General features: G+C 49.1%; 1 protein-coding gene and 1 long non-coding RNA gene across 9 annotated transcripts in view; one reads left to right on the top strand and one right to left on the bottom strand.

Annotated features, from left to right (window-relative positions):
- TNK2 (tyrosine kinase non receptor 2) overlaps window positions 1–12,839 on the bottom strand; it is a 104,801-nt gene that overhangs the window by 75,309 nt on the left and 16,653 nt on the right. For 2 of the 8 annotated variants that reach the window (XM_083612749.1, XM_083612743.1), the window contains exon 1: window positions 9,136–9,274. The exons of 5 other annotated variants lie outside the window; for them this stretch is intronic. In XM_083612749.1, coding sequence (XP_083468875.1) covers window positions 9,136–9,144 — 9 coding nt within the window. In that variant the 5' untranslated portion in view covers window positions 9,145–9,274. Of the gene's footprint in view, window positions 1–1,910; window positions 2,559–9,135; window positions 9,275–12,839 lie in introns of those variants that run through there. One more of the 8 variants, XM_083612742.1, reaches the window with a different exon arrangement.
- The window catches only part of LOC310762305, a 64,211-nt gene continuing 55,675 nt past the window's right edge, over window positions 4,304–12,839 (top strand). The window contains exon 1 of the long non-coding RNA XR_014547945.1: window positions 4,304–4,762. This is a non-coding gene — a long non-coding RNA (uncharacterized lncRNA). The remainder of the gene's footprint in view (window positions 4,763–12,839) is intronic.

The following is a 12,839-nucleotide window of genomic DNA, read 5'->3' as shown; positions in this document are numbered from 1 at the left end:
AGTCGGCGGCCGCAAACTCAGGGGCAGAGCGAAAGCACAAGAGAGGAGGAGGGATGTGCGGCTGAAGGGATGCAAAACCGAATGCAGCCGTGCACAAGGAGATGATGATGATGATGATGATGATGATGATGATAATAATAATAATAATAATAATAATAATAATAATAATAATAATAATTTATTTATACCCTGCCCATCTGGCTGGGTTTCCCCAGCCACTCTGGGCGGCTTCCAACAGAACACTAAAATGCAATAACCTTTTAACCATTAAAAGCTTCCCTAAACAGGGCTGCCTTCAGATGTCTTCTAAAAGTTTGGTAGTTATTTTTCTCTTTGACATCTGGTGGGAGGGCGTTCCACAGGGCGGGCGCCACCACCGAGAAGGCCCTCTGCCTGGTTCCCTGTAACTTGGCTTCTCGCAGGGAGGGAACCGCCAGACAAGGCTCAGTGATGTGGGGAAGCATGGGGGAAAATTCTGTGAAAGTATTTTTTAGTGTTTCATTTTTTGTTTATGAGTAATGTCGTTACATTGCAGGAGGGGTGGTTTTTCATGTTGTGAGCCACCTGGCCTGAACTGTGGAAAGCTGGCAAGCAAATAAAATTAGGATCTATACGGATGAAAGGTAGATTTTAAATTGTTTTATCTCCTGTAATTAAATCACAGGAGTGCCACTAAAAAGGTGCATAAATATTATCAATGTCTATACCAGTCTTTCCCAACCTGGTGTCCTCCAAACATTTCGAACTACAGCTGTGCTGACTGATTTGGGAACTGTATCCCAAAACATCTGGTGGGCCCCAGGTTGGGGAAGACACATCTGCAGGTCATCATCGTTTTATTTATTCCATTGCATTTATATCCCACCTTTTTCTCCTCCAGGGAGCTCGAGGTGGCATGCATGATTCTCCCCCTCCTCATTTAATCCTCACGACACCCCTGTGAGGTAGGCCAGGGTGAGAGGCAGTCACTGCCCACCTCCCGATCACCCAGTGAGCTTTGTGTCTGAATGGGGATTCAGTCCAACACTCTAACACCACACATTTAAAGCCCTGTGATACCACTTTAAAGAGTCATGGCTTCCTCCAAAGACCTTTGGGAGTTGTAGTTTATAAAGGGTGCAAAGTCTAGATAGGAGGCCTTTATTCCCCTCACAGAGCTACAATTCCCAGAGCGGTTTTACAGCCAGTCCCTCTTCTCAGAATACAATCTGAATCATTGAGAGAGTGTTGGGAGGATGGGAAATGAGGCAGGAGTGAATAACAGAGGGTGAATGTGAGTAAATGCATTTACACATGCTTCACTTCAGTAGTGGGCGCGATTAAGGCTGAGTCTTCACAAATGTCTTTTAAGGAAGGACTGGGGGCTGAGGGAGTTGGCACTGTGTGGGCTTGTAAATTTATTTAGCTGACTTTTTAATGTGGCGATATGGTTGTGGGCCGCCCTGAGACCTTAAGGGGAATGGCAGATCGGGCGAAGGGCTGATTAAAAGTCAACAATAATAATAATAATAATAATAATAATAATAATAATAATAATAATATCACAATAGTAATCACAATAGTAGTAATTCCTGGGAGACAGTTACAAATGTACAGGGCAGCAAGGGGGAGAAATATCAGCTTGCAACATGGCTGGGGGGGCACTGAAACCCCCATACCTGCAGCCCTTCCAAATACAAGGATTCCCTAAATGGGGAGCCCTTTCATTTCTGGAAGAAAAGAAATAAGAGAGGTGCTGGGGCTTCCCCCTTGCAGAGCCGAATGGAAAGGGAAACCCAAGACCCCCCCAACCTTCGCACTCCCCACAACCCATCCATCAGATCCTGACACCCCACAGGGGTGAATTGGGGGTGCCATAGGAACCCCCTCTCTCCTCCAGCACCCCCCTTCCTTGCCAAAGCCATACTGACCCTCTGTCCTGGCACCACCAGCAGGTCCGGCCTGGGCACCCGGGGCTGGGATTCTGGGGCAGCCACGAAGCCCTCCACCTCCTCGTCCTCCCCAGTCGACAGCCGCTGATAATCCGACTTCTCCCCCATGGCTGAGCGGAGCTGTGCCAAATCCGGAGGCCAGATCCTGGCCGAGAGAGCGAGGCGTGCTGTGCCGCAGTCCCAGAATGCGAGGAGACCGGCCCCACCTCACCTGGCTGGGGGTTCAGGGGGCCATCTTAGCCTCCGGTCAGGAGTGAGTCAGCCTTTCCCAGAGGTGGGTGGCAGGAGGAATCTCCTGGAGGTTTCAGGCATACCGCTGGCCAACCCCCTCCCTCCTGCGCCTGCATCCCGTCGCCATGGCGAGAGAGAGAGAGAGAGATGGAGGGAGGCCTCTCAGAGAGGATGCTGTGATGCTCCCAGCTTAATGCTATGTGGCGGATTGTAGGAGGGAGGGAGGATTCCCGGCAAAGAGGCGAAGATTCGGAAGATTCAGTCGTCCTTTTTCCAGGCAACTGGGCAAGGAGGGAGGTGATGGAGAAAACTGGTCCAGGCAAAGCCTCTCTTAAAATCCAGCCCCGGTGCGAAACCAAGGTGGCACAGAAAGGACGGGGCAGCGATGCCGCTCAGAATAGAAACCAGGAGCAGCCCCCCCCCCGCATCCCCTGCCTGCAGCTGTGCTCTCCCCCTCCCCTTGCAGTGGCTGCATCTCCCCCTCCCCTTCCCCTGGCGATCCAATCAGCAAGGACCCAGAGAGGGAGAGGGGCTTTTTCCGGCTCACACCACCTGGCCCAGCTGCGTTCTTCAAAGCAGGGGGGGTTGGGGAGTACAAAGGGGGTACAAAGGGGTCTGCCTAGATCAGGCTTTGGCAACCTGGCACGCTGCCTCTGGCCCCACGGAGGAGGGAATGCATGGACCACTTCTCTCGCTCATCCATGGCCTTCTCCTCCTCTTGAGCAAAAGCCTAAGAAAATAGTGGCCATCAATGCCTCTTGGGGGAGAAAATTCCTGTGTGTGTGTGTGTGTGTGTGTGTGTGTGTGTAAGACCAGCTGGAAGATGTGCAGAGGAGGGGGCCCAAGATGATCAAGGGTCTGCAAACCAAGCCGTATCAGGAATGGTTGAAGGAGCTGGGTATGTTTAGCCTAGAGGGCCTGGCGTGCTCTGGTCCAGGGGGTCACGAAGAGTCAGACACGACTAAAAACGACTAAACGACAACAACAACCTCAGGTTAAGAACTTAATTTGTTCTGGAGGTCCGTTCTTAACCTGAAACTGTTCTTAACCTGAGGTACCACTTTAGCTAATGGGGCCTCCTACTGCTGCCGCCGTGCGATTTCTGTTCTCACCCTGAAGCAAAGTTCTTAACTCGAGGTTACTATTTCTGGGTTAGTGGAGTCTGTAATCTGAAGCGTCTGTAACCTGTGCTACCACTGTACTGCTAGGAGAGTGGAAGAAAAACGGGTGTTTTTTCCCCTATCCATGCCAGTCATAGTGTTATGTCCGTCTATCATGTCGACTTTTCTCTGCATTAAAAAGTCCCAGGCAATGAGACCTTTCTTCACCCCCTCGGCTCCTACAGTTCTCTTTCCCTGCTTGGAAGAGCAGTAAGAGATTTGTCCGTCCTCGATGATCGTGGTGCGGTATCTGCTCGCGCCAGCAAAGCATCACCGACTCCAGGTGCTGGCGGGGAACACCTGTGTGCGCATCCAGTTCCATGCAGGGCCTCCTCAAAGCTCCCAGGTGACAGGCCTGCTCTCCTCCGTCATACCAGAGAGCGCAGCTCATGGGCCGAGGCAGGAAGAGCCCTGAGGCAGCAGACGCGCGAAAGGGGCCCTGCGCACACACGCCTGTCACCGCACCGGCAGAGCCGGAATCCAGGAAGCACGCCAGGCCCTGGCAGGCGGAAGTGAGGGATGGAAGGGAAAGCCGCCAGCTCCAGGCTCCCAAGCCCCGGAGGAACGAGGAACAGACAAGTGCCGTGGATGAATAAATAAATGAGAAATGTCTGCTCCTGCTCAGTCCTCAGAACGTCTTTGTGTGGGAGGGGAAAGCATTCGTGAAATTGCTCTGCTGGACTTGAGGTTTCTCAGCCTGGAATAAATAAACTGGAAGTCAAAGAATCACGGAATTGTAGGGTTGGGGGCAAAACTGTGTTTCATCTAAGGCTGGGATAAGTCACCTTTGGCTTTCCATATAGACTCCAATCCCAGCGATCATGGTCAGTGGTCCAGCCACAGGTTCCCTGCCATCTTGCCCTACAGTGCTAATCTTCCTCCTTCGTCCATGGCTCCTGCTTCCGTGTCCCTGTTCTGCCATTCTGCTCTATGCAGGGCATTGATTCAGCTTCCCATCCTCCGGAGACCGACTTGTTGCTGTTGTTTAGTCGTGTCCGACTCTTCGTGACCCCCTGGACCAGAGCACACCAGGCCCTCCTGTCTTCCACTGCCTCCCGCAGTTTGGTCAAACTCATGCTGGTAGCTTCGAGAACACTGTTCCACCATCTCGTCCTCTGTCGTCCCCTTCTCCTTGTGCCCTCCATCTTTCCCAACATCAGGGTCTTTTCCAGGGAGTCTTCTCTTCTCATGAGGTGGCCAAAGTATTGGCGCCTCAGCTTCAGGATCTGTCCTTCCAGTGAGCACTCAGGGCTGATTTCCTTCAGAATGGAGAGGTTTGACCTTCTTGCAGTCCATGGGACTCTCAAGAGTCTCCTCCAGCACCAGAATTCTAAAGCATCCATTCTTCGGCGATCGACCTTCTTTATGGTCCAGCTCTCACTTCCATACATCACTACTGGGAAAACCATGGCTTTAACTAGACGGACCTTTGTTGGCAAGGTGATGTCTCTGCTTTTTAAGATGCTGTCTAGTTTTGTCATTGCTTTTCTCCCAAGGAGCAGGCGTCTTTTAATTTTGTGGCTGCTGTCACCATCTGCAGTGATCATGGAGCCCAAGAAAGTAAAATCTCTCACTGCCTCCACCGACTAAACCACAACAAATGCTCAGTCTCTGGTCGGCAGCCCCTCCTCCCCAGACCTCAACAAAGGCTCCCCAGTTCAGATTCTCCTTCTCAAACAGAAGTGGGAAACTGAGACCTGTGCAATGTCAGGACAAGCCAGGCCAGTGTCCTCGCCAGAGCTACTACACCTTGTGAGCAGGATGAAGAAAGCAGGTCATGAGCTGACTTTCCCTCACATCCTCTTCCATGATGCAGAAGGCAACATAACTCTGCACCCTGATGTCACTGCGCATTGCAGAGGCCATGGCTCAGTGGAAGAGGATGTGCTTTGCAGACAGAAGGTCCCAGGTCCAATTCCTGGCACCTCTAGATGAGGATAAGAGAGACCCAGTTCAAAAACCTGCAGAGCGGCTGCCAGTCAGTGTTGGCAACACTGGGCTGGGTGGACCAACGGTCTGACTCCATATATAAGGCAGTTTCCTCTGCTTCCTATATTCCCTGCCCTGCACTCCACGCTACTGTCTGCCCCTGGCAGTGGGCAGGGAAATGCACATCCAGGAGACATAAAACGGTTAGCACATTTGCAAAGCTAAGCAGGGTCCGGTATGGTTTCGAATTGGATGGGGGACCGCATGTTGAGATCCTGCAATGCAGGGGGTTGGGCTGGATGGCCCCAGGGTCCCTTCCAGCTCCACTATGATTCTATCATTCACAGCTGCTGCAGACATGACAAAAATCCCTCTTACAAAAGGCCCTTCCATATACTTAAAGTGAGGAATTGTGAGTATCAGCGATTGGGATGTAGAATTTGCATTGTATTTCTTGACCCCTTTCTGTAAGCAGCCTAGGGATTTCTGTTGAAGTATGAAGTGGCAGAAGTATGAAGTGGCAGACGTGTGTATACATACATGGAAATGGAAATACGAAAAAAATAATTAAAAGGTTTGCTTCACAGGTGTGAAATGACCGCGTCAGAAATTGTATACGACTACTGTACAGTGGAGGGACGCAGGTGGTGCTGTGGGTTAAACCACAGTGCCTTGGACTTGCCAATCAGAAGGTTGGTGGTTCGAATCCCTGCGACGGAGTGAGCTCCCGTTGCTTGGTCCCTGCTCCTGCCAACCTAGCAGTTCGAAAGCACGTCAAAGTGCAAGTAGATAAATAGGTACCGTTCCGCCGGGAAGGTAAACGGCGTTTCCGTGCGCTGCTCTGGTTCACCAGAAGCGGCTTAGTCCTGCTGGCCACATGACCTGGAAGCTGTACGCCAGCTCCCTCAGCCAGTCAAGCGAGATGAGCGCCGCAATCCCAGAGTCGGTCACGACTGGACCTAATGGTCAGGGGTCCCTTTACCTTTTTACTGTACAGTGGTACCTTGGTTTTCTAACGTAATCCGTTCCGGAAGACCGTTCGAGTTCTGAAACGTTTGAAAACTGAAAACTCAATAGCCAACAGCTAGGCCTCAGGATCCTGCACTCAGAGGAAGCTGTGGGGCATGTTCGACTTCCGAGGCGCGTTCAAAAACCGAAGCATTCTGGGTGTACGGTGTTCGATAACTGAAAAGTTCATCAACGGAGACGTTTGAAAACCGAGGTACCACTTTATATGCTTTCTGGTTTCCCACAAGAGGCACCTGGTTCTGCCCCTGTGAGGACAGGAAGCTGGACTCGATGGGCCATTGGCCTGATCCAGTAGCTGCTTCTCATGTGAGTAATTACCACACCTGACAAGCAAGTGGAGATCTGCTTCAAGTGTGTATTTGCACTGTGGCCTCACAGGGCAGGGCTGCTCATTTGTACCCGTGGCAAAACAAACCGTAAAACTCTCTGCTGTCATCACACACATGGCAGGGCATGAGGCTCCTGACATGGGAGCAACAGCTGAGCAGGCCTGCATAATGCAATCTTACTCCGAGTCAGACCATTGGTCCCTCGGTAATGTCTACACTGACTGGCAGAGGCCCTCCAGGAACACAGGAAGCTGCCTTAAACAGAGCCACACCATTGTTCTGTGTAGCTCAATGTTGTCTACACTGAACGGCAGAGGCTCTCCAAGGTTTCAGACCTAGGGGACATTCCCAGCCCGACCTGGAGATCCCAGAGAAGGCCCTGGGGCCTTCAGTATGTTTCCGAGCACAATTCAAAGTGTTGGTGCTGACCTTTAAAGCCCTAAACGGCCTCGGTCCAGTATACCTGAAGGAGAGTCTCCACCCCCATCGTTCAGCCCAGGCACTGAGATCCAGCGCCGAGGGCCTTCTGGCGGTTCCCTCCCTGCGAGAAGCCAAGTTACAGGGAACCAGGCAGAGGGCCTTCTCGGTGGTGGTTCCCGCCCTGTGGAACACCCTCCCATCAGATGTCAAAGAGAAAAATAACTACCAGACTTTTAGAAGACATCTGAAGGCAGCCCTGTTTAGGGAAGCTTTTAATGTTTGATGTATTGCAGTATTTTAATATTTTTTTGGAAGCCGCCCAGAGTGGCTGGGGAAACCCATCAGATGGGCGGGGTATAAATAATAAATATTATTATTATTATTATTATTATTATTATTATTATTAATAATAATAATAATAAAAAGAGGCTCTTCCACTGAGCTACAGATCTTCCCCAGCTTTCTCATTAACAAATTGACCTAGGAACCATGTTGTAACACTTAGCATTTACAGAACACATTTAAAGTGTTCAAAGTGCTGCATTTGAATATATTTCTTTAAAAAACCATTCAGTTTCACTTCTTGTTTTGAAAGCAACCCAAAGAATCCTTGTTGATGAGAGGTCATTTCATCATAGATAAAACTAAATAAGTTTACAGAGACATAATTTCATTAATTCTTACAACAGTCCTGTAAGGTAAGCCAATTCTATTGCTCCCGTATTTTGACCTGCCAGTGAATGGCATGTAATACATTTAATAATGTACGTTTCCGAGCACAATTCAAAGTGTTGGTGCTGACCTTTAAAGCCCTAAACGGCCTCGGTCCAGTATACCTGAAGAAGCGTCTCCACCCCCATCATTCTGCCCAGACACTGAGGTCCAGCGCCGAGGGCCTTCTGGCGGTTCCCTCGCTGCAAGAAGCCAAGTTACAGGGAACCAGGCAGAGGGCCTTCTCGGTGGTGGCACCTGCCCTATGGAACTCCCTCCTACCAGATGTCAAAGAGAAAAATAACTACCAAACTTTTAGAAGACATCTGAAGGCAGCCCTGTTTAGGGAAGCTTTTAATGTTTAATAGGTTATTGTATTTTTGTGTTCTGTTGGAAGCCGCCCAGCCAGATGGGCGGGGGATAAATAATAAATTATTATTATTATTATTATTATTATTATTATTATTATTATTATTAAATAATAATAACGGCACACTTGGCCGAGGGGGGGCAGGGGGAGAGAAAGGGGAGACACAGTCCTGAAAGGCGCACAACAAGTCTATGGAGCAAGCAACCTTTGAAACAGAAGCTGAGAAGTTTGTAGCTGCTAATCCCCATCTCTTCTCAGTGCAAACAAACACCCGTCAGTCACATTTGCCACGAGGGAACCCCGGGCGCACGCAATTTCCAATGCTGAAGCGTAAGAAATGCGTTACACACCAAGGGACCGTTTTCAGCCTCATTCCACAGAAAGAAGGAAAAGGCCAACCGGGTCAAATAAGCGATAAATCACGTTTCCACAGAAGTACCACTCACTCAAACTGAAAACGCATGTTTCCTGTTACACAAACACACACACGAGATTTTTTGAAGCGTCAAACTGCACAGCAGACAAGCCCGCTCCAGATCCTGGAAGCATGCAGCCAGTCACTAAAACCACCTAGTTATTACAACAAGTGAGTAGCAAAAACACAGGAAACGTTGCTTTGACGCCTCCCTTTTGCTCGCTGCGCTAATGAACAAATGCACACATGCAATATAGATCTTATTGACCTGTAAAAAGACAGCCCAGTTCCCACTAAGGAACGAAACGTCACTTTTGCAAGCCCCAGTGGACTGTTCTCAGTCTTGACCTCCCTGAAGACAGACATTTGGCTTTGCAGCCTTCTGGGCCCTGGCAGTGAAGTCTCAGGGTCTGCATTTAGTTGCCTTAGGGGTTTCAACCTCATCGCAAGCGGCCCAGGGCCCACCGGAGAGCTTGAAAAACAAAAGTTCTCTGCCCCAGCTGCTTTGAAATCACACTTTGAGCAACTCCCGGGCGCTGCTGCCAGCCTCCCACATCAGCCAGGGCCGGGAGCGGGGGCATCAGGGGCGGCTCCTGGAGTCGGTACTCACCTCCTGCATCTCTTCCGGAGGGATGCCTTAAGGCTCAGGTGGCTGGTTGCCCATCGCCAAACATCTGGCCAGGAGTTTTGCTCTGTCTCTCTCTCTCTGCCTCCCTCTCTCCCAGCCAGGCTGCCTCTCTCCCAATTGGCCAGCCAGTCACATGACCATGACTTCACCCATCCTGGCATGCAGAGAGGAAGGTGACCATTCACTCATTAGCAGTGGCGTCAGAGTTTCAGTGACAGGCTCCCATTCACCAGGGAGACGCACCGGTCCGGGTGGTTGGCTTCCTTGGAAAGTCACGCTGACAACCTCAGAAGAAGAAGTTGAAGAGGAAAAGAGAATCGCGCAACACACAGCCTCCAGGCTCCCGTAAATTCCGGAGAGTCTGGCAGGAGCTCCAAGGTGAATCCAGTGCATCTCCCATCCCTCAGGTTCAGCCACGAGGAAGATTCTCCACCAGGAAGACCCTCCTGCCATCAGGAATGCCAGCTGCTGGCACCCAAAGCCCATCCTGCGCCAGGACTTGGGACTTCACCTGATCCTCAAATTCTTTGGAGGGGTCACGGACGAGAGATGAACTATTACCAGATGTTATTGATGAGAAAGTGCTGTGCTGCTTTTATTATCTATATTCCAATAGTGGTGTGGGTTTTTAAAAAATATCATTTCAATTCTATTGTAGTTTAATTACTTTTTAGCTGGGCAACCTAGACAGATGGGTGGGGTATAAATTATAAAATAATAATAATAATAATTATTATTATTATTATTATTATTATTATTATTATTATTATTTTATTATTACCTTTTTGTCTTTAATTGGTATTTTAGTCTGTGTGAGCAGCCTGTGGGGAAAAGGCACATAGATATATCTATTTATATCTATAAATAGATTAATAATAGTAATAATAATAATAATAAACAAACAATATGCAGTGGCCCTACTGAAGAAAGTACAGTGGATGCTCGGGTTGCGAACGTGATCCATGCGGGATGCACGTTCGCAACCCGCAGCACCCGCAACCTGCAGCGGCGCATCTGTGCACGTGTATGTCGCGACTCGGGACTTCTGCACATGTGCAAAGCGCAATTTAGCGCTTCTGTGCATGCGCGACCACTGAAATCCAGAAGTAACCCATTCCGGTACTTCCGGGTTTCAGCGGTCTGTAACCCGAAAAAACGCAACCTGAAGCGTCTGTAACCCGAAGTATGACTGTAATGACCTCACAATGGATAGACTTCCTTCCACACAAACCCCAGCCCAATAGTTATGGGGCATTAGTGGCTGCAGAGTGGGACTTTGGTCTTATCCATGGGGTCTCTCCTAATGTTCTTAGGCTCTTATATTTACCCTCACCACTGCAAATACCTCGCATATGCCAAAAACAATGTCTTCCACTGCCGCTGCCACCCCAACCCTGCAGTGAGGGAGGATTTCGGCAGATAAACAGCAGCAGCCTGTTCTGCCTCGAGTTGGGCGACCCCGAGCCGTGCTCTCAGATTGCAGCTCGAATCCTCCCCCTCCTTTCTCGCATCGTGCGTACCCTCTTCCCATTTTCACAGCTGCCATGAAGGTGGGGAAGAGGAGATAAGATAAATGAAAGAGGGTAAGGATTTGCTGATTTGATCATTTAAATGGGAATACAAGAAGGGGAGGTGTGAGGAAGTCAATGAAACAAGCAAATGAGTTTTAAGTTATGAAAAATAATTGTTTTTAATTTTTCTTGTTTTTTCTGTATGTTTTACTTATTTTTTATTTTTATTTTTATTATTATATGTTTTTGTATATTTGTCTTTGTAAAATCTTAATAAATATTTCTTAAAAAAAAAAATTGAAGGTGGGGAAGAGCCCCTCCTCATTTTTAAGATATCCACCCCCCCCTTATTTTTCCAAAGGCAGCTGGCATAAATCGAAGGCCACTCATCCGAACCGCTGCTACTAACCAGGAAATGCCTAGCAACGTCGCCCTGTCGCTTGCCTTAAGGTGAGGCTCAGTAGCTTAATGGTTGAAGTGGGTGTGCATTTGTGTGTTTGTATGAGAGAGTAGGAGGAACAGAGTGTGCCTCCCAGACCGTATTCGCAAGGGGGATTCAAGTGTGAGCCAGAAACATCAGGAAGCACTTTCTGACAGTCAGAACTGTTCAGCAAGGGAACAGATTCTCTCTCGGGAGGATCTGGGCTCTCCTTCCTGAGAGGATTACAAACAGAAGTTGTTTGGACACCAGGGATTCTGTAGCCGTGATTCCTGCATGGCAGGGGGTCAGACTAGATGACTCTGGGGGTCCCTTTCCAACTCTACAGTTATCTGATACCATGTAAATGCTGCACAAGCAAATCAGGATCAACGCTTGGATCAGAACAAACGCTCAAGAAAGATCAGACATAGTTTCACCTCTGCATCCGTTTGTTGTGTGAAAATCAGGATGGATGCTGAATAAACAGGTCACCTTTGCGTGCAGAAGATCTTCCCAGCAGCTAACGTCCAAAGCCTCTCAGCCAGCAGGGCTGAAACCTTTCAGAGAGTTTCTGCCAGCTGAGAAGTGGGGCGGGAAATTTTCCAGCGCTTTGTTTTCCCGTGGAAAATTTTCCGTTTCGTAAGTTCATCCGTTAATTGCAGTGAACGGGTGCCAACTGCAAACAGATACTACGCAAGCTTGGCCATTTCGTAGCTTTCGGCCTCCTTTACTCAATGCATCCCAAAAATGGGTCTAATTTGCATAGGAAGTTCTCCCAGAAAACATTCCGGGTCAACTTTCCCCAGAAAACCGACAACACAGGCTGTCAGTGGGGATAGAGAGAGTTTGGCTAGAGGGAGATATGGGGGGGGGGCTATGGCTCTCCCAGCAGACTCCACTGTTGGACTCCAATTCCCATCATCCACAGCCGGCATGGCCATTGGCCAGGGATGAGGCGAGGAGTAGCTGAGCTTCACCTGAGGGGTACCAGGTTCCCCATCACTGGCATAAGTGCAGTTAAGATTCACTGTTTGTAGAAGGCAGGTTCATATCTCGGCAGTGAAATAAAAAATTGAAGGTCTTATATATAATAAATGTTCATAAATGTACCAAGCAAACACGTATGTAAATATATAAACCACATGCCTGAAGCAGCACAGGAAAACAGTCCTGAAGCCATTTTGACTCCCAAACTGGCCAAATGATTTCTCTGCAAGGTGAAGGAAAATGGAAAAGCCTCCCCATTGTCTTTTCATTCACAAATCTTGTCTTAAGTGTATGACTGTGTATGACAATTGAGAAGCACTGGCCTGTGAGTGCTCAAATTGGAGAACAGCCTTGACCAAAGGTGTCATGGGCTTTGAAGATGTTCAAACTCAGGATGAAAGGGAGAAACGTGCTAAGAGGAAGGCACACTTGGCAAATCCACACCATGATCAACTCCCACCCAGAAACCGATGTCCCCACTGTGGAAGGACGTGTGGATCCAGAACTGGCCTCCACAGTCACTTACGGACTCATTGTTAAAACCGTGTTTATGTAAGACAATCTTACTCAGCTACTCAGTACTCAGTTACTCAGTGATCACCAAAGAAGAAGAAGAACATGTGTATTCCTATAGTGCCCTCTAGTGGCAAGTGGGTAGGGGCGTGGGTGGCACTGTGGGTTAAACCACAGAGCCTAGGGCTTGCCGATCAGAAGGTCAGCGGTTCGAATCCCCGCGTCGGGGTGAGCTCCAGTTGCTCGGTCCCAGC

This window comes from Podarcis filfolensis, assembly GCF_964270895.1.
Source record: "Podarcis filfolensis genome assembly, chromosome: 5".
Taxonomy (NCBI): Eukaryota; Metazoa; Chordata; class Lepidosauria; order Squamata; family Lacertidae; genus Podarcis; species Podarcis filfolensis.
Note: the sequence above shows the minus strand (reverse complement) of the source record. Positions and strands in the feature narration are given on the sequence as shown.